Below are 22361 nucleotides of genomic sequence, written 5' to 3'. Positions count from 1 at the left end.
AAAATGCGGTAAATGTAAAATGAATTATTTGAATGTGTTGACAGTGACATTAGTGGTTAGATATGACACTTGTCTTGAAAAAGGTAATCAAATAAAACCAACAAAATATTTAGAAACCATTGCATAGAAACCACCACACCCCTCTCCTCTCAGAGACAAAACATACACACACACACATATTGTATATATAGACAACACGGATGTAAACATACATACAACATGTATGAGCCATGCTTTCTCCGCTTTTTAAATTCTCTTTTTAATACGCAGGTTTCTCTTGCTCCCACAGGCTTCCAGTTCAATCTCAGCCATGAGATGTTATTCACTACCCTTCATGGCTCCTACCCTCACCTAAAACATTCTTTTAACATACTTGCTCATTCCATATAGCCTTCACATTACAGCAACTACCCTAAGTCAGAGCTCCCTAACTTGCTGCACGGGAATGGGGATTGAGGGAATCCTGCAGAACCCACGGGATTCCTGTGGGGATGGAAGCCGTTGCTGTGGGAGTGTATTCATAATCTTTGGTGACTTCAGAATGAAGCTTGGAACGTATGGAGAGAGGCTGCTGGAGAGCCAGAATGAAGCTTGGAATGTCCCCAAAGGCAGCTGGAATACCAGACTGAGACTTGAAACGTTCAGTGGTCGAATAGTGAATACCATTCAAAAAAACCACAGGACGCTGTTAGGGTTGGGAGGAAACAGAGGGCTGCAAGCAAGTAAATAATAGTCAATTCCTGTGGATATGGGTGAGAATGGAGGAGATTAATTGTGTGGATGGAACAGATCTTAGCTTGTATGGGTTAGATTTCATTGCAGATGGGTGAAATTTCTGTCCCCGTGCAATCTCTGTTTTTCATCGCCGTCCAAAACCTGGTGCTGTTGCCTGATAGCTTCAGCTCCCTCCCTCCCTGCCTTTCAGAGAGAGCAGGGCTATGAATGCTGCATATACAGTAACCCTAGTTCCTGTAGGCCTGAAATGCTGAATCCAGGGTCGAGAACTTTTCTTTTACTTAATAAGAAAGGTACAATTAAAGAGGATGAACAGTCTACCTAAAAACAAAGGCTTCATCCTTACCAAGTCCATTATTAATAAGGCTTCTGATGCTACTTTCACTTGAAACGGCTCCTGCAAATCAAACAAAGTTCATTGTAAGAATTACACAAAATAAACGGCAGCTTTTAAATCAACAAGTTTTTAAGCACTTGCCTGTTTCTCCTCATTAAACGAGCAGCAAGGGATCAACTGGAAGGGATCAAAAGAGCTATAAAGCAAAACGAAAGTTTTCCTCAAAATGGGCTAACAATAATTGCAGACAACTTGATACAGCAACACAACATTCCTTTGGCTCTCTTTCATTATGTCCTTTCCATCAGTCGATGATGACTTTGTGTACGGTAGAAGGAACAGATTCATGGGACAATCCCTCGACAGGGGATTTATGTCCTGAATCATTACAAACATTGTACGAAGGGACAAAACACATCACAGCATTCAGAGGAGAAAGGTTTTGAGATGTTATTGTCTCTCAAAATCTCTCTCTCATGTCTCAAGAGCAAAAGAGAAGAAAACCAAAAGGAATTCCACGTAGAACGTAGTAAAACAAACGACAGTGGGAAGGTGGAGACGGTTTGAGAAAAACCAGGTACGCAGGATGATAAATTGCTAAAACATTTTATTTCTGCGATAACATGCAACACCGGACACAGGACAAAGTGCCTGCCTCAGGAGTCTGCTGGACATGAAATATAAATAGAGTAAGAATTATAACATAAAGAATAAAAAATACCAAATGATATGAAATTTTATGGAACAGGTGAATGTGAAGCGTCTGTTCACGCTTTCCAAAAATACTAGGACTAGGGGGCATGCGATGAAACTACAGTGTAGTACATTTAAAACAAATCGGAGAAAAATTTTTCTTCACCCAACGCATAATTAAACTCTGGAATTCGTTGCCGGAGAACGTGGTGAAGGCAGTTAGCTTGGCAGAGTTTAAAAAGGGGTTAGACGGTTTCCTAAAGGACAAGTCCATAAACCACTAATAAATGGACTTGGGAAAAATCCACAATTCCAGGAATAACATGTATAGAATGTTTGTACGTTTGGGAAGCTTGCCAGGTGCCCTTGGCCTGGATTGGCCGCTGTCGTGGACAGGATACTGGGCTCGATGGACCCTTGGTCTTTTCCCAGTGTGGCATTACTTATGTACTTAGTAATTCTTACTCTATTTATATTTCATATCCGACAGACCCCTGAGGCAGGCACTTTGTGCCGAAACACACTGCAGTGTCAGGTATTGCATGTTATCGCAGAAATAAAGTGTTTTAGCAAGCATCCAGCGTACCTGGTTTTTCTCAAGCCATCTCCACCTTCCCACTGTCGTTTGTTTTAAAGAGCAGAAGAAAAATCTCTGTTCTTAGTTATGGGGAGAGAGAAAGTAACAGCAATTACTTGTTCAAGTGCAAAGATCCTCTGGTCCTCAAGGACCATTCACAGGTTAGGTTTTCAGGGTAACCAAGCTTTGCAAATTCATCTGATGATGAATCAATATGGATATCCTGAATCTGTTCACAGCCATTACCAGGAATCCCTGCTACAAGTTGTGGGGTTTTATTTTCAGCAACTTCTTGCATTTTTGCTATAAGCCTGTCCTCATAATACATCCACATCCAGTAATCAAAGTGATCAGAACATGATGAGTCTTGCTCTTTTGGAACGAATGTAGGGAACTGCAAAGTGATGCACACAGGGAGAAGGAACCCGAACTACAGCTAAATTATGCAAAGTTCCACATTAGGTGTCCCACCTCGGAAAAAGATCTGGGTGCCATCATCAATGATACTTTGACACTCTCTGCTCACTATGAATCAGCAGCAGCTAAAATAGAAATATCTACCAGCTCACCTTTACCCACGTTTATTCACACTTCAAAGAAATGTAGTAGATTGGTGAGGCAAAATTTCCCTTGGCTAAATCCATGTTGGCTGTGTTTATGCTCAGCAATTTTGTTCTTTATAATGGTCTCTACCATTTTGCCCTGTACCGACATCAGGCTCAGTGGTCTATAATTTCCCGAGTCACCTCTGGAGCCCTTTTTAAGAGCTGACGTTACATTGGCCACCCTCCAATCTTCTGGTACCACGCTTGATTTTTAAGATAAATTGCATATTACTAATAGCAGCTCTGTAAGTTCATTTTTTTAGTTCTATGAGTACTCTGAGATGTATACTATCTGGTCCAGGTGATTTGCTACTCTTTAGTTTGGCAAACTACCCATTACATCTTCCAGATTTACAGAGATTTCTCGTTATTTCATCTGATTATGTCAAGTATGAGACAAGCTTTCTTCCTTCTTAGATACAAGTCAGATTTATCTTCTAACCAAAAACGTGAGTTTTTCAGATGGAACACTTTCGATCTTTGAAATATATATGAATAAAAATAAAATACACAAGTAGTTTTCTTGCTACTCCATTGCATCTGTGAAACATACCATAGAAGCTCTGCACACAATACCTTTTAGATAGTCTTGGTCCTCTGGAGTATTTTACTGGTTTGTTTTTCTCCTCCTCTCGCCTCCTTGCTAGTTCCTCAGCAGACAGATGCTAATGAACAGAAATGTAATTCGGGTTAAGGAGGTCATTACCAATCATCAGTTCTTCCATTATATTCATTCCATAAAATTAAGGTTTCAAAATCAAAACAGAATTTTAATATTTATGTCTCGTGAATTACTACTAAGGAATTGTTTTGCATTAAGGAAACTGGAACATTACCTCAAACGTTTGGCCTTCCAGATCCTTAGCATCGCACCAGTTACCCCATGGATCTCGTACACGCCGTTTCCTGGTTCGCTGTAACCAGCAGGTTAAAGCATTTATCAAACAGAAAGCATTCGTGCACATCAAGGTACTTGACATTTGCAAAAAGGAAAACAGACTACAAATTTAGTTTTTGGAGGCATTTACATGAGCTTTTGAACCAATGACATCCAAAAATTTGTTTTCATTCCTTGTCCTCTGAACGAGTCCCAAGGATGATTGATTCTGCTATAGCTTTGGTAAGTACTGCATCTGCCTGCGGGCAATTTTGGACATTCATTCAGTATCCTCTCAGTTGTAGTATTTTCTTACAATTCCTCTGAGACTGCTTCCTCCCAAGTTCACATCATTACCCCCTTGTCTCTAATCAATGCTGCCAATTTTCTCCCATAAAATCCTTTACAGGACTTTGATGTACATCAGAGGAGGGGGTTTGAATAGTCTCAAAATGTAACATGGCACAGTGAATGAAAGGATTTCCTGATCTCTGCTTCTAGGAGGCTTTCTCCAGCAGACAAAGAGCACCTATTAAAAATGTGTTCTTTTATGTGCTTGAAAAACTGATATAAACTAAAAGGTGGCTGACTAAAGTCTTTCAGCAATCAGAGAGTGTCTGCATATCAATAAACAGTTGATATTTGGCAACAAAAAATATATACAGAACACGCACACACACACACATTGCAAAGATAGCCACATTAAAAAAAAACCCTCTTAGTAGGCCTCTACCTACTGCGATATGTAATGCTTCATGATTTTTCTCGGAGTTTATCTAGTGCTTCAGAATTTGAATCCCGCTTGCCTGATTTTTCCCCTTTGATTTCCCACTATCATGCATTCAGGTGCTCTGGTATATACAGCTCAAGCCAAATATTCAAGGATTTATATGTCTAACGTTGAGAGTTACGTTCCTAAGTCGACCTCTTTGAAAATTACTAGGGCTGAACGCATAACTTCATACTCAGAATTTCACTAAAACTCCTAAATTTAGGAGCAAGGAATACAGTGATAATAGGAGTAGATTTAAGGCAGGAGAAAAAAAAAGAAATGTTAGGAGTTTAGCACTGATTTTCAGCACTTGGCTCTTAAAGCTAGGCAAATAACTAATAATAAATCCCCTTATCTTTTCCTCTCCTCACCTCTCCCAATCCCTTTTCCTTTTGTTTATCCTACCTTTGTTTGCCCCGACATGTTCAACTCTCTTATTCCTCAAAATCCCACTCTCACTACGTTTACTACAACTAATAATACTCTCCTTCAAGACTTTGTGATTGTAATTGTATTTAGAGCCTGCAATGTGTGGGAAAGCGCGGGGTACAAATGTAATAAGTAATAATAATTGGCAGGCCCAAATTTATACACATAACTTTTAAGCTCTTTAATTAAGATGAATTTTCAGCTGAAACTGAAGCTCATAAATTTGACAGAAAACAGGGCACACATTTGGGAGCATAACAGGAGCATATATTTAGGAGCTCTGTTGCTTTTTTTAAATACTGGACCCCTCATTCTTTATTCTCCTTCCTGTCCATAACTGTCTATTATACGTTAACAATACCATCATCTGAAACTAATACAGAATGAATCTATCCAATAATACTGCAGCTAAGCCACTGCCTGAGGGAAAGTTCCACAGGGTAAAAAAAAAAACAGGAAACCATATTTTCCATAATCTGAAAGTAACAAAACGCTTTGAGATGACAACTCTGGGGTCCTTTTACTAAGGTGCGCTGAAAAATGGCCTGCGGTAGCGTAGGCACGGGTTCTGGCCGCGCACAGAACCATTTTTCAGCGTGCCTGTTAACAAAGGCCTTAAAAAAAAATTTTTGCCGAAAATGGATGTGCGGCAAAATAAAAATTGGCGCGCGTCCATTTTGGGTCCGAGACCTTACCACCAGCCATTGACTTAGCGGTAAGGTCTCGCGCAGTAACTGGGCGGTAATGACCTACGCGCGTCAAGTCAGAAAACAAAAAGCATTTTACGGACGCGTGTCAAAAATGAAATTACTGCAAGGGCCAAGCGGTAGCTCCAAACTAGCGCGCGTAGGCGCCTACACAGCTTAGTAAAAGGGCCCCTCTGTTTGGAAAACTGCCTTAACACCGTTGTATGCTAATGTAACAGCACAAAGCAGTGGAGAAGACCAAAATACAACAAAATATCAAGGGTGTCCAAAAGAAATAACTGTTAGATCTTCACCAAGCGCAGTTGTATTGTTCACACTTTCCAGTGCCAGACTCCTGAAGCAGGCCATATAGGCCGAAACACGAGCCACGTCGGGTCTTGGTGAAGATCTAATAACGTTATTTCCTTTGGACATCCTTGACATTTTGTTGTTGTTTTTTTTTTTTTTTGGTCTTTTCCAACGTTTTGTACTGTTGGATTGTATCCGTGGAGAATTGCTCTTCTGTTTGTTGCTTTTGTATGCCAGTGTAAAAAAATATCCAAGATTAAAAACCCAGGTAGTTTTCTTTGGATGGTTTTCAGCAAGCGAGAACTTGTTACAAATACAAGTAAATCTAAAACTAAAATGGAGCACTATGAAGGATAATGTATAGTACTGTGGAAAGGAATCGGACTGTGGAACTGCAAAAGATAAGTCCCATAGGGTTTGAACACTCCAAAGAACCGTAAATGGAGTGAGACCTAAGCTGGATTTAGAATGTTTACATAGTAAACTGCACATTCTGATCGACTGGAGGTTTTTATGGCAATGATGCGAGTGAGTACTCCTTAGATATATGACAGTGTACACTGCGAAACAAGGAGTTACATCATGCCACGTGAGGCTTTTCCTCCAATTTCAAATAACAATTTCAATTAACACTCCAACACGTTATTGAAAATAGGAAAGACTTGATTGTGGGATTTGACAAATACAAGGTAAAATTATGTATCATACCTGATAATTTTCTTTCCATTAATCATAGCTGATCAATCCATAGACTGGTGGGTTGTGTCCATCTACCAGCAGGTGGAGATAGAGAGCAAACTTTTGCCTCCCTATATGTGGTCATGTGCTGCCGGAAACTCCTCAGTATGTCGATATCAAAGCTCCATCCGCAGGACTCAGCCCTTAGAGAATTACACCCACGAAGGGACACTCTGCCCAGCTCACCACCGCCGAAACGGGGGAGGGGAATTAACCCAGCTCATCCCCACACAAGTGGGGGAGGGGAATCCGTCCAGCTCATCCCCGCGGAGCGGGGGAGGGACACCACACCCGCCGATGCGGGGGGATCTGGCTTATCCTGCAACCGCGGGAGGAGCTGACTGACCCTAACACCACCGAAGCGGGAGGGGTACAAAGCTGCCCTACAGCCGCACGAAGCGGGAGGGAGTGCCGGCAGAATTTAAATCTCAATCCAGCCCCGTAAAACGGAGGGGAGAGGAATGCAGCAGCTCACTGTAACACAAACTCGTCTCAACTCTTGAAGAATCCAAGTGAAAAAACTTGAACACGAAGTCTTTCTGAAGTAACTGAAGACTAAACTTGAACCTGAAATGCAACCAGAATAAAAACAGTACAGATATCTGGGAGGGGCTATGGATTGATCAGCTATGATTAATGGAAAGAAAATTATCAGGTATGATACATAATTTTACCTTCCATATCATCAAGCTGATCAATCCATAGACTGGTGGGATGTACCGAAGCAGTACTCACCCAGGGCGGGACATTGAAATCCCTGACCTCAACACTGAAGCTCCAAACCGGGCCTCCGCCCGTGCAGCCACAGTCAAGCGGTAATGCTTGGAAAATGTATGAGCCGAAGTCCAAGTTGCCGCCTTGCATATTTCTTCCAAGGAGACGGACCCGGCCTCTGCCATCGAGGCCGCCTGAGCTCTAGTGGAGTGAGCCTTCAGCTGGATAGGCGGCACCTTCCCCGAGGCCACATAAGCCGCTGCAATGGCTTCCTTGACCCATCTTGCCACTGTAGGCTTAGCAGCCTGCAGACCCTTACGAGGACCTGCAAACAGGACAAACAGATGATCCGATTTCCGGAACTCATTGGTCACTTCCAAGTATCTGATGATGACTCGTCTCACATCCAGATATTTAAGAGCAGAGTATTCCTCTGGGTAGTCCTCCCTACGAAAGGAAGGGAGACAGAGCTGCTGATTCACATGGAAGCGAGAAACAATCTTGGGCAGGAAGGAAGGCACTGTGCGAATAGTCACTCCTGCCTCAGTGAACTGCAGAAAGGGCTCTCGACATGAGAGCGCCTGGAGCTCGGAAACTCTTCTGGCTGAAGTGATAGCCACCAAAAAGACTGCTTTCAATGTCAGGTCTTTCAGAGATGCCCTCGACAAGGGTTCAAAAGGCGGCTTCTGCAATGCTCTTAGCACCAGGTTGAGATTCCACGCAGGCACCACTGAGTGCAGAGGAGGGCGCAGGTGATTAACGCCCTTGAGAAAGCGCACCACATCTGGCTGTGAAGCCAGGGAAGCACCCTTCAGGCGGCCCCTGAAGCAAGCCAGAGCCGCTACCTGGACTTTAAGGGAACCGAGCGACAGGCCTTTCTCCAGACCTTCTTGCAGGAACGCCAACACTGAAGAAATTGGAGCAGTGAAGGGAGAAAGTGAGCCTGCTTCACACCACGCTGCAAATATACGCCAAACCCTGGCGTAAGCAGTAGAAGTAGAGCGCTTCCTCGCTCTCAGCATAGTGGCGATGACCTTGTCTGAGAAGCCCTTCTTTCTCAGACGCTGCCGCTCAATAGCCAGGCCGTAAGACCAAAGGGGGAGGGATCCTCCATCACCACGGGACCCTGATGTAACAGGCCCTGCTCCACTGGCAGCCGCAGAGGATCGTCGACTGAGAGCCTGATCAAGTCCGCATACCAGGGACGTCTGGGCCAATCCGGACCCACCAGGATTACCCTGCCGGGATGCTTTGCCACCCGGTCTAGCACCCTGCCCAACATGGGCCAGGGCGGGAACACATAGAGAAGCTCTTGAGTCGGCCACTGTTGGAGAAGAGCATCTACTCCCAGGGATCGAGGGTCCCGTCCTCTGCTGAAAAAGCGCGGCACTTGGCAATTGGCCGATGACGCCATCAGATCTAGGCTCGGCTGGCCCCAGCGCTTCGTGATGTCCAAGAACGCCTGAGCAGATAGCTGCCACTCTCCGGGCTCCAAGGTATGGCGACTGAGAAAGTCCGCCTTGACATTCATGACTCCGGCAATGTGGGCCGCTGACAGCTGCTCCAGGTTCGCTTCTGCCCACTGGCATAGATTCATAGCCTCCTTGGCTAGAGGGGCGCTCTTGGTACCTCCCTGGCGGTTGACATAGGCCACAGCCGTGGCATTGTCCGACAGGACCCGTACCGGCTTCAACACCAGTACCGGGATGAACTCCAAAAGCGCCAACCGAATGGCTCTGAGTTCCAGGAGGTTGATAGACCACTTTGCCTCTGCAGGAGACCAGAGCCCCTTCGCTGTCCTTCCCAAGCAGTGGGCTCCCCAGCCAAACAAAGAGGCGTCCGTCGTGACGACAATCCACTATAGGCCTCACGTTCACTTTCAGTCAAAGGATAGAGGCGGGACATAGCCCTAGCCACTTTAAGGCTCGCTTCAGGGACATCCCATTGAGCCGAAATTAAGGTGTGCATGGCATCATGCACGTGGAAGGTTCTAGGCGGGCACTTCGTCCCCAGCATAATGGCAGAGCCAACAGGGGCTGAGGGAGAGACGTCCTCCGGAGAGGAAATCTTCAAAGTGTCCATGGCCTGTATCAACAGGTTGGGCAAATCCTCTGAGCTAAAAAGCCGCGCTGCAGAGGGGTCATCCGCTCCATCCGAGCGGGGACCCGTCTCCTCCAAGGAATCCGCAAAGGACCGTTGGGAGAACTCAGATACGCTGCCCTCATCTACATCGGAGGAGACAAAGTCCTCCAAGGCCTGGGAATCAACCCGAGGGCGTTTACCTCCGGGGGCCTTAACCTCTTTACCAGACGAGGGAGCAGGGGCAGCGTTTTGCATAAGGAAGGCCTGATGCAGCAGCAAAACAAACTCGGGGGAGAAACCCCCCAGACTGTGCACTTCCGCAGCCTGGGCTACAGCCCTAGACGCACCCTCAACCGGCGCTCGCAAGAGCGGGGGAGAGACATGCTGCGCATCCAAAATGGCGTCCGGCGCGACACTCCGCGAAGGAGCCGCGCGGGAAGAACGGCGCTTAACTTTAGCCGCTTTTGTGCCGTCGCCCAAATTAAGGGCGTTCATGGCATTAATGTCTCCAACCTCAAGGGCGGCCCAAGAAGAAGCCGTCCGAGCCGCGTGGCCGGCCAAGATGGCGGAGGCGAGGAGCGGGGGATGGGCGTTTATGGCGGGAAAAACCGCCACGCCGGAGGAAGGACCGGGACATTCATCGGTCACAAAACTGTCACCCAACAAGGGCGAATCAGGCTTTAAGACCCCCGCATCCCCTCTAGAAGCGCTCAAGCGATCCGGGGAGCGACTCTTTGCGCCCTCGCCCTCCGACGCCATATGCCACGAGGAGAAGAATCGGGGAACCCCCTGCCCGCTATAAAAAGGTAAAAATTACCTGCTTGCCGCTCCGAGCTGTAACGACCTGGTGTCCCAGTGAGCAGCTGCAATAAACGTTTAAATAAACATCGAAATAAACGCCTTTAAGGACGTTCAAAATTTTTTTTTTTTTTTTTTTTTTAACGGAGCCAGCGGGAGGGGGGAGAAAAGGAGGGACCTGGCACCACCAGGTTTGCACTTGCTCAAAGAGCCCTCAACCCCAGGCACTCAACAAAACCTAAAAATTAGGCTTGGAGGCCTAGCCAGAGCTGCTGCTGTGTGTGACCACCACCTGCTGAGATAGAGAACATACTGGAGTTTCCGGCAGCACATGACCACATATAGGGAGGCAAAAGTTTGCTCTCTATCTCCACCTGCTGGTAGATGGACACAACCCACCAGTCTATGGATTGATCAGCTTGATGATATGGAAGAAAACCATTAAGAAATTCCCACAGATTTTTTTTAAAGAGAAAGATTTAGAGGTGAACTGCAGAAAACATGCGTGGGATAAACATAAAGGAATCCTGTTCCGAGGGAATGGATCCTCAGAAGCTTAGCCGAGATTGGGTGGCACAGCCGGTGGGGGGGGGGGGGGGGGGGGGGGGGGGGGGGGCTGGTTGGGAGGCGGGGATAGTGCTGGGCAGACTTATACGGTCTGTGCCCTGAAAATGACAGATACAAATCAAGGTAAGGTATACACAAAAAGTAGCACATATGAGTTTATCTTGTTGGGCAGACTGGATGGACCGTGCAGGTCTTTTTCTGCCGTCATCTACTATGTTACTATGATACTAATAGCAGACTGAAGCAAGAATGTGCTCTCATACAGACCGAGTTCTATAGAATCACCAGCATAATGACTGCTCTTTATTCCCTTCCCTCTTGCCCCACCCCGTACTCCAAATTTCATCATACCATGGACTGCAAACGCTGAGCCAGCTGGTAGGCTTCTATTGTATCTTTTCCTTCTCTGGATCTCGTTTTCTCTGCCGGTCGTGGCCTGCTGTATATGGCCTGTTCTGGAGGAATAGAAAAAGCAGGCAGTACAGTATTACAGGATGTTATATTATTTATGCAATCAATAGAAAAATACACTACAAACAATACTAAAAACTCAGTCTTGCGAAAACAAACAAAAATCAATTATTGTTTTGCTAAAGCTTAAAAGTCAAAACCTGATGTTCAACAGCAGCCACGACGGCTTTAATCTACAACAGTTCACATATTTGTGTTCTTCTGAAGTCAGCCTCAGAACAGTTTTCTGAAACCGAATACACATACTATTATTAATACCTTTTGTTGCATACAAAATGACTGAGAAAAATCACTAATACATGTTAAAGCAAAATATATTTGAAAGTAGGACTTAATAGCTTAGTTTAGATGAAAGATTAGATGGATTAGACCTGATCTCCCGACAGCAGAAAATAATTCAAGTATGTAAGGAGTAGGGAATGGCACGGTCTGACCTAGTGGGTGACCGAAACTGGGTTTTTTTCTGTTTCGGCCAAAACGGAATCTGTGGCCGAAAACCACCACTGTTTCTGGCCCCACCCTCAAATAGTAACAGCCTCCACTCCCTCCTCTAACAGACGCAGTCCCTGAACACACTCACAGGTCCCTCCCCAGAGTCTACCTTAAGAGTCCCTGGTGGTCTACTGGTGTAGTCGAGGCAGGAGCTATCTCCAGTCCATGCTGGCTCCAATCTTTAATGGCTGCTGAACCTCAAGCAGGAGGACACAGTAGTCATTCTGCTTAAAGAGGTGGCAAGGGCAGGAGTGACTGTGGGCTTGGAGAGCCTACAGGTGGGTCTGGGATGGGGGGGGCTGATCTTGTTTGTGGGTGGGTGGAGCCTGATCCTGTTTAGAGGTTAATGCTATGGGGCAGGGCCGCCGAGAGACTGGGCCGGGCCCCCCTCCGTCCGCCAGCGGCCTGGGCCCTCTGTATTGAAATCATCACAGTGCATCACCTGTCACCTCAGTGACTGAAAGCGCAGCAGTGGCAGATCGGATTCGCTTCCCTTCGGGCCTTCCCTCCCTGTGTCCCATCCTCGCGGAAGTTACATCAGACGAGGGCGGGACACAGGGAGGGAAGGCCCGAAGGGAAGCGAATCCGATCTGCCACTGCTGCGCTTTCAGTCACGGAGGTGACAGGTGAGGCGCTGTGATGATTTCAATGCAGGGGGCCCGGCCCGGTGGTGGATGGAGGGGGGCGGGTGGGGACAGCGGCGCGGCGACCTCGGGGGCGGAGCCAAGGGCAAGTGAGATCAGGGACTGCGGCGCCGGGCCCCCCTTGGAGGCCCGGGGAATTTTGTCCCCCCCCCCCCCGTCCCCCCCTCTCGGCGACCCTGCTATGGGGACACAGTACTAAGCTTTGGTTTCAGCCACAAATGCACTGGCATTTTCAGATGAAAATAAAGTACGGCCGAATACCAATTTCAGCGCACCAAAACTAAAATACAGCCTCCCTTTAGTCTGACCCAGTTACATGTCTGATGTTCCCAGTCATGTATATTCAATAAAACAGGATTTCTACAAAATTAATTTTCAGGATTGCTTGTTGGCTGTTAAAATAGTGCATTCTACTGCTTCAATACAAGTCAAATTTAAGTGATGCCTACAGGTCTCTATCCTAGAGGTATTTTACTTGCATCATTTTATAAATTCTTTGCAACATAAAGTGGTGTGTGGGAAGAAGGGGTGAAAAGACATCAGGTTCAAAAACAGGTCAGATCGAGGACTGGGGGCTCTAGAGAAATAATCTGCTCCCAAAACTGCCCCAATGCACTTCTATGGGAGAAGCAGTTCCAGCTTTTGAGCTTAGAAACTTCAATTTATTTAAATAAAGCTTTTAAGGAATTGCTCCTTTCAAACTACTTTTTTTAACCTTTTCTCTACTCTCCTGGTCTTAGACACACAGAGAGCCAACTCACACACAGAGTGTCCATTCGGTTGTGTAGCGCTTGTGTAGAAGCACTCTCAAAGGACTGGCAGAAGTTAAGAACTTACCGCAGCCAAAGTTGATCGCTCCGATCAGCTCCAGGTATGTGTGTATTCGTCCTATACAGTTAACATCACCACAGTTCTTCAGGCCTGGGCGTACAGAGGTCTTATTCAGATACCTGGGCTTGCACCTATCCCTAGATAAAGGAAAAGATCAACAATATTAAGGAAAGGAACAGCTACTTTTTGTGAATATTTTCTGGCAAATAACATTTCAAGGAGAGCTTTCATGGCTGCCTTCCAGGGAAAGAGGAGACCAAGTTTTTGAAAACAGCATTACACATAATGGCTAATACACTCTTGAAAACTCTATTGGTTCTAATAACTGGAGGTTAAAGCAACTGTGTGATCAGGGAAGACAAAGCCATAGCAGAGAGATTAAATGAATTCTTTGCTTCGGTCTTCACCGAGGAAGACTTGGGAGAGATACCGGTGCCGGAAATGGTATTCAAAGCTGACGAGTCGGAGAAACTGAATGAAATCTCTTATAAACCTAGAGGATGTAATGGGGCACTTCTACAAATTGAAGAGTAGCAAATCTCCTGGACCAGATGGTATTCATCCCAGAATACTGATAGAACTGAAAAATGAACTTGTGGAACTATTGTTAGTAATATATAATTTATCCTTAATCAATAGAAAGGAGTGGAGGAGTGGCCTAGTGGTTAGGGTGGTGGACTTTGGTCCTGGGGAACTGAGGAACTGAGTTCGATTCCCACTTCAGGCACAGGCAGCTCCTTGTGACTCTGGGCAAGTCACTTAACCCTCCATTGCCCCATGTAAGCCGATTGAGCCTGCCATGAGTGGGAAAGCGCGGGGTACAAATGTAACAAAAAAAAAAAAACCAAAATAAAACATGGAAAAGAAAATAAGATGATACCTTTTTTTTTATTGGCCATAACTTAATACATTTCTTGATTAGCTTTTGAAGGTTGCCCTTCTTCGTCAGATCGGAAATAAGCAAATGTTGGTAGATGACAGTATATATAAGTGAAACATCAAAGCATTCCAGTGACAGTCTAACAGGATGGGGCTTGATAGGTGAGAGACAGGAAGAGTCGGGTGGATGAGGGACAGGGAGATATGCATGGAGACAGGAAGATGACAATTTATCCTTAAAATCGAGCATGGTACCGGAAGATTGGAGGGTGGCCATGTAACCCCAATTTTTAAAAAAGGTTCCAGAGGAGATCCGGGAAATTATACACTGGTGAGTCTGACGTCGGTGCCGGGCAAAACGGTAGAGTGTATTATAAAGAAAAAAAATTATAGAGCATATTCAAAAGCATGGATTAATGAGACAAAGCCAACATGGATTTAGTGAAGGAAAATCTTGCCTCATCAATCTATTTCATTTCTTTGAAGGGGTGAACAAACTTGTGGATAACGGTGAGCCGATTGATACTGTGTATCTGGATTTTCAGAAGGCGTTTGACAAAGTACCTCATGAAAGACTCCAGAAGAAATTGGAGAGTCATGGGATAGGAGGTACTGTCCTATTGTGTATTAAAAACTGGTTAAAAGATAGAAAACAGAGTAGGTTTAAATGGTCAGTATTCTCAATGGAGAAGGGTAGTTAGTGGGGTTCCCCAGGGGTCTCTGCTAGGACCGCTGCTTTTTAACATATTTATAAATGACCTAGAGATGGGAGTAACTAGTGAGGTATTAAATTAAATTTGCTGACAACACAAAGTTATTCAAAGTTGTTAAATCAAAGGAGGTTTGTGAAAAATTTCAAGAGGACCTTACGAGACTGGGAGACTGGGCGTCTAAATGGCAGATGACATTTAATGTGAGCAAGTGCAAAGTGATGCATGTGGGAAAAAGGAACCCGAATTATAGCTAAGTCATACAAGGTTCCACATTAGGAGTCACTGACCAAGAAAGGGATCTAGGTGTCGTCGTTGATGATACATTGAAACCTTCTGTTCAGTGTGCTGCTGCGGCTAAGAAAGCAAATAGAATGTTAGGTATTATTAGGAAAGGAATGGAAAACAAAAATGAGGACCTTATAATGCCTTTGTATGGTTCCATGTTGCGACCGCACCTCGAATATAGTGTTCAATTCTGGTTGCAGCATCTCAAAAAAGATACAGTAGAATTAAAAAAGGTACAGAGAAGGGCGATGAAAATGATAAAGGGGATGGGATGACTTCCCTATGAGGAAAGGCTGAATCTGGGTAGGGCTCTTCAGCTTGGAGAAAGGACAGCTGAGGGGAGATATGTTAGAGGTCTATAAAATAATGAGTGGAGTGGAAAGTGTAGACGTGAATCATTTGTTTACTTGTTCCAAAAATACTAGGGGAATGCGAAGAAGCTACAAAGTAGTAAATTTAATATTAATCGGAGAAAATTGTTCTTCACTCAACATGTAATTAAACTCTAGAATTCATTGCCAGAGAATGTGGTAAAGGCGTTTAGCTTAGTTGGGTTTAAAAAAGGCCTGGACAGCTTCCTAAAGGAAAAGTCCATAGACTATAAATTGACTTGGGGAAAATCCACTGCTTATTTCTGGGATAAGCGGCATAAAATGTATTGAACTTTTTCGGGATCTTGCCATGTATTTGTGACCTGGATTTGCCACTTTTGGAAACAGGATTTGGTCTGTCCCAATGTGGCAATACTTATGTACGGTAACGTTTGCTTACAGCCAGGATAGGAATTTAAAGGAGTGCAAGTCCTTCTAAACTTCTGATTTAAAAAATGGATGTAAATCCAATACCCACGGGTCACGGAAAATATGGCGAATGTAGTTTCTGTGACATTATGCTTGAAACCTCTGATAAAGAATACACATTGAGAACAAATACTTCGTGTAATTCTGACTATGTTGTGTATTGTTCAGTATGCCCCTGTAAAAAAAAAAAACTTTATCTTGGACAGACTACCTGTAAGCTTTCAACTAGATTAAACAGAACTTTTGTGCTCAGTTAAATTCAAAGAACGGTATTTCCATTGGCAACTGTGATGTGTTGTACTGCAATGAACAGCACTATTACATGGAGGGGGAGGGGGGAGGAATAGATACTTCAAAGTGAACAAAAATGGATTTTTTATTTAAATTCTCTTGAACCAATGGAATTGAACTACCGTGTTGAATGGTGTCATTTCTTCTGATTTTCTTTTCAATATAATGTACAGTGACCCGTTCAGCCACTGATTGGTTGAAGAACTTCTAAGTGTCTGATGTCATCACTTATATATAGCAGCCATCTTTGATTGTAGTACGAGAGCCATTTTCCAGCAGCTAAGTTATATAGCGCTGAGAAGAGAAGTGAGTTGTTAAGAATCGTAATAAGTGTCTGTGTATTTAGTGCTAATTTTTGATATGTATGTTTTACAGCCCCAGTATTTTCAGACCCTGATGAAGCAGAGCAAAACACTGGCCACCGTTGTTCTGGGCATCTTTTATCTGGAAAGGAGGGCTCAAGAATGTTAATGGACATTTGCTAAGATAAGTGCACTATATTTAAGCAGAGACTGTTTTGCAGTATTTTGACTTTACCCCAAAAGGGGTAATTATATAAAGAATAGTTTACATGCAGAAAAGGGTTTAGGGTAAGGGGAAAGGGAAATGGGACTTGATATATCGCCTGAGGTTTTTGCAACTACATTCAAAACGGTTTACATATATTCAGGTACTTATTTTGTACAAGGGGCAATGGAGGGTTAAGTGACTTGCCCAGAGTCACAAGGAGCTGAAGTGGGAATCGAACTCAGTTCCCCAGGATCAAAGTCCACTGCACTAACCACTAGGCTACTCCTCCACTCCGTAAGGGAATACATGCCCAAAGATAGTGATTACTTTTATGTGGACTACGCACAGAGGTTCTCAGGAGTATAATTCAGGCAGAATTACAATATATGAACAGTTTTCAAAATAAGCAAATACTTACACCAATTCAGAAAGGTGTAAACGTATGATACCATGCTTGTTTCTGGGGGGCCTACATTATAAATAAGCAACTTTTTCTACTTTTGACATCTGCATCTAGTTATAAAATTAACCCCAAAATAGCAAAATCTGACAATTCTAAAGCAGTGATTTTCGATTCTGGGCAACAGCAGCAGGGACAGTTTGTTCATCCAGGAGACCCGTTAGAATACATGTAGACCATCTTACCATTGATCCAGTATGTAGTTTCTAATCTTTAAGTAACGTTCTGGCGTTTTTGTTTGACGCCCTTCGAAGAATTCTGGAATGGCTTGTTTTTCATCTTCCATAATAACATTTCTGTCTATTTCCACTTCCTGGTCAGGTGGCTTTAGCTCCTCCTCTTCCTCCTGATTATCCTCATCCAGCTGGAAAGAGGGCAGTAAAAGCATTTCACTGTCTACCAATTCATTCTCCTCTTGGCCAAGTTTCTGATCAGGCAATTGATTTACAGTTTCGGCATCCCCCATTTCATGTCCTTTCCTTTCCAAGAGGCCATCTGGGTCTGCCATATTTGAGTCTATTTTCTGACAGCATATATTTCCCACTCCCGGAGTCCTTAAGTCCACCACCTCAGCGGGCTGAGGCACTGGCATTTTGTTCAGTGTAGATATGGGAAGGCCATCCAATTGTCCATCAGGCTCCAACATATATACATAGTGACTGGTCTCCACGGATGAACTATTGGGGATGTCTGATGATGCAATCAATTCAGGCTGGTTGGGCAGTTCATTGGTTGATAGCTCGCCAGTGTCATCTGTGATGTCAATGTCTTCATCATCCGACAATTTTTCAATTTTCACTGCGTTCAAGTTGGGATCGGCACGGCCCCTTAACTGTGCAGATGCTGTTGGCACCATCACATCTTCCTCCCCCAAGTCATCTTCCACGTGCAGGTGGGTGGTGCTAGTCTGATTCATTTCTTCTTTCTCAGACTCCTCCAATTTCGACTATGAAAAATACAAAGATTTCATTGAAAACTTAGATGTTCCTATCATGACAGATCACAGGTTAATGAGCGTTTGATTGTATTAAATAATTCACAACCATGGGAATAGTTTGCCTGCTTCGTTTGGAGGGGAGTAGGCAGGGTGAACTTTCTTCCCCATCCCTCACACTGACATTCATTAGTTTTCTCTCTCCCTCCCCCCAAACAATGACATTCATTAGTTTTCTCTCTCCCTCCCCCCAAACAATGACATTCACTAGCAATCTCTATCACCCTCAACCTTCCTGCCTGTTTGGTTGTAGCTGCAGCAGAGCAATAAGACTAAAAGTACGTCCAAATATAATAAAGCATTTTCAAACCTCTGCATCTTTTTTTCTCATTGTCTTCCTTTATATTTCTATGATCCTTCTTCAATTTCTTTAGTTTTCTTTATTCTTTTAGTTTTATTCTTCCAGCTTTTTCTTATGAATTCATTTTTCCTTTGCCCACATTTCCTCTCCCACCTGATTTCTAAGTTTCATTCTTCTGTTTTCTCAGCATTTCTTTGTCTTTTTTTAATTTATCCTTATGTTCCACTTTTTATTTTTCCTTTTCTTTGCGTTTCTCTTTATCCTATCTATATTGTTCTCCTCTCCCACAATATCCTTCCACCCCACCTCTTCTCTAATTCTTCCTTTCCCTCATTCTCTCCCTCCTTCACACTGTCCGTCCTTCCTTCCTTCTCTCTCTCTCTGCCCTTCTCAATCATCGCTCTTCCCTACCCTCCCTCATCATGTTTTATCCCTCTTTCATTTCCTTCCTTCTTCCACACAGCTTTCCCCTCTTCTTTCCCATCCTTTCTCCAATATCACACTTCATATTCCCCTCTTCTAGCACATTTTCTCTCTCCCTCTAACTCCAGGTATGCACACACATTCACCCTCTTTCCTCCACCAAGGGCACATGCCATATCTCACTTCTTCCTCCTCCTTATGGACACTCTCTCCCCCTCCCCCTTTCCGCCCTCCAAGACACATACTCTCTCTTTCCCTTCCCTCTCCCAGCATGCTTTCTCCTCTTCCTGCAGCACTGCTCTTGGCCTCAGATTACCCAAACAGCTAGAGGAACACATGTGTACCGTGCCCATGTTCCAGTGACAGACTGACTTTTCTAGGATCAGCGACACATCATATAAATAATTTTTTTCTTTACTTGAGATAGAACTGTCTATTCCTCTGACTCCTCTTCATCCACTATGATGCTATAGAATTTGAAAGCATCCCAAAGAATTTGGGGAATGAGGGGGCTTGGTACTGCCCTCAATGCATCCTCAAATTACGTGAACTTTCATGATTGCTGGATTACATTAACATGAGCTCCAGTGAATCATATTGCAACTCCTTTCTTGTTGAGGACTGTTATTAGTCTTCCAGTTCTATGCTGGTCAGGAATTGAATAATTTTTTTTAGCATACAAAAAAAAAAGAAAGGTACATTACTCTCACCTTGTTCTTCAAGTAATGCCTGGCATAGTTCTTTACTTGTAGAACTGTGCGGCTTCCAATTAACTTTGCAATTTTTGTCCACCTTCGGCCAAATTTAGCCTATAAGAAGCAAAAAAAAAAAAAAAAAAAAAAACCCAAACAGGACAAAATGCTGCTGTCATGTTGCACTTAAAGCTACAGAAATAGAAATTTAGAAAAATATAACAGACATTAAATCAAACTTCAATTATAACCAATTTAGCTAAAAATTGGTGCCACTCAATAAGCAACCAAGAAAAAAAAAAAAAAAAAAAATCTAGCCTCAAAGGGCCTGACCTAAGTATGCAAGAACACTTCTTTTCAAATACTGCTGCCTATCCATAAACTGTGACCGTATTCCTAAATCAATTACATGATTAAATGTGTAAAGTATTTCACTGTGCTGCATCAAATCTTATTTTTAGCAAGAGTCAGTATGGAGTACTAAATATTGTATATACTTGCCTATATATCACCCCCCCTGCATAGGTCACATTTCTCCTTAATTTCTATGTCCATATGTGATCAGTTGCTTATAGGTTGCCCTGTCTATCCACAGGTCTCGCATTTCCCTTCCTGTATAGGTCTGTACTCTAGTGCACTGCCACAGCTTGCCTTCTATCTGACAGGAAATGCATCACAGAAGCTCCCGTGAAGCATTTCCAAAGAAGAAGATGGCAAGAATACGCAGTATGCCTGACTACGGGCCTGTACAAGAAGGCCCTGCACTGGCACAGAAACTGCTCTGGAGTCCTGGGAAGAGGTATAAAGGAAAGCAAGGGCATGGGGAAGGGAACACTATGCATGTAGCTGCTGCCTGCCAAACTGGAGAAGACATCTTGGGGGAGGGGGGAGTGGAAAAGATGCTGGAACCACGATGGGTGGGAAAGGAAAGCTGGTAAACTCATATATAGGTCGCCCCTCCCCTCCATTTGACCTTAAAAATAGTCAAACATTTTGCAACCTGTATGAGAGTATATACAGTGCTTTTATGGGACACATTAATTCTAGACAGAATCTAAGCAGCCAAGGCTGTAAAACTTGCAGATAAGAAAGTAAATGGAAGGCCTCTGAATCGATGAATTAAATTCTGTTCTGGAAAATAAAACAAAACTATGGCCCAAAATCAATCTCTCTTACAACGAAGACCTCATAATCTGAAGACTATCATTGCTTTAAAGCTAGAGTGTAGTATATATGCTCAATTCAAAAACAAAGAAAATGAGATGTTTAATGCATTTATTATACATCACCAATAACACATCAAAAATTTTAACTTTTTAATCGAGATATGGCATTTCAGCTGTTACAAGAGTGTGGTATTCAAAGAGATCTTACTGTGGTGCACTGAGATATGTGTCTATCTTATATAATGCAAAAATTGCACATGCGAGACTTTTGCTTTCAAGTGATGATAAATTGTCAGAGGAAAACAGTAGTGGAGAAAAGTCCAGAATAGAGGGCAAGCTGATCCACTTAGAATATGTGTGTGTAATACATGTTGAAAACAGGTAAAACAGACTGTGAACCTACACTAACTGCGCAAGGGACGGAGTGCACTATGGGGTCCTTATACTCAGGTGCGCCGAAGAGTGGCCTGTGCTGGTATAGACACATGTATCGGTGCGGGTTGGGCACACATAGGCGCCTAAGCAGCTTAGTAAAAGGGCCCTTATGTCAGTGGCGTAGCCACAGGTGGGCCTGGGTGGGCCTTAGGGTTCAGGCCCACCTAATAGTAGCACGTTTAGTGGTAGCTGGTGGGGATCCCAAACTCCACCAGCTGAAGACCTCCCTCTGATGGTAACGAAAACGCTACTCTCCACAATACCGGTACCTGCTCGTGCTCAGTTTTCAGCGTATTCCTGCTGCACTGCCAAAGGTGGAAAGAAGCGTTTTCCTACCAGCTGAGATATATATATATTTTTTTTTTGGGGGGGGGGGGGGGGGGGGAGAACACTTGGTGCCCACTCACTTCTTGCCTAGGCCCACCCAAAATCTGTTGTCTGGCTACGCCCCTGCCTTATCTACAGTGGTGGAAATAAGTATTTGATCCCTTGCTGATTTTGTAAGTTTGCCCACTGACAAAGACATGAGCAGCCCATAATTGAAGGGTAGGTTATTGGTAACAGTGAGAGATAGCACATCACAAATTAAATCCGGAAAATCACATTGTGGAAAGTATATGAATTTATTTGCATTCTGCAGAGGGAAATAAGTATTTAATCCCTCTGGCAAACAAGACCTAATACTTGGTGGCAAAACCCTTGTTGGCAAGCACAGCGGTCAGACGTCTTCTGTAGTTGATGATGAGGTTTGCACACATGTCAGGAGGAATTTTGGTCCACTCCTCTTTGCAGATCATCTCTAAATCATTAAGAGTTCTGGGCTGTCGCTTGGCAACTCGCAGCTTCAGCTCCCTCCATAAGTTTTCAATGGGATTAAGGTCTGGTGACTGGCTAGGCCACTCCATGACCCTAATGTGCTTCTTCCTGAGCCACTCCTTTGTTGCCTTGGCTGTATGTTTTGGGTCATTGTCGTGCTGGAAGACCCAGCCACGACCCATTTTTAAGGCCCTGGCGGAGGGAAGGAGGTTGTCACTCAGAATTGTACGGTACATGGC

General features: G+C 44.1%; 1 protein-coding gene across 6 annotated transcripts in view; it reads right to left on the bottom strand.

The window, feature by feature from the left end:
- The window catches only part of MYSM1 (Myb like, SWIRM and MPN domains 1), a 62377-nt gene that overhangs the window by 27046 nt on the left and 12970 nt on the right, over positions 1-22361 (bottom strand). For all 6 annotated transcript variants that reach the window (XM_030206706.1, XM_030206708.1, XM_030206711.1 and 3 more), the window contains 8 exons: positions 19724-19822; positions 17481-18241; positions 13364-13494; positions 11271-11374; positions 3784-3861; positions 3524-3612; positions 1214-1268; positions 1082-1132 (listed from right to left, as the gene is read on the bottom strand). In XM_030206706.1, coding sequence (XP_030062566.1) covers positions 1082-1132; positions 1214-1268; positions 3524-3612; positions 3784-3861; positions 11271-11374; positions 13364-13494; positions 17481-18241; positions 19724-19822 — 1368 coding nt within the window. The remainder of the gene's footprint in view (positions 1-1081; positions 1133-1213; positions 1269-3523; positions 3613-3783; positions 3862-11270; positions 11375-13363; positions 13495-17480; positions 18242-19723; positions 19823-22361) is intronic.

The sequence above is a fragment of the Microcaecilia unicolor genome, chromosome 6 (genome assembly GCF_901765095.1).
Source record: "Microcaecilia unicolor chromosome 6, aMicUni1.1, whole genome shotgun sequence".
NCBI classification, from domain to species: domain Eukaryota; kingdom Metazoa; phylum Chordata; class Amphibia; order Gymnophiona; family Siphonopidae; genus Microcaecilia; species Microcaecilia unicolor.
This window is presented reverse-complemented; position numbering and strand designations above follow the sequence as displayed.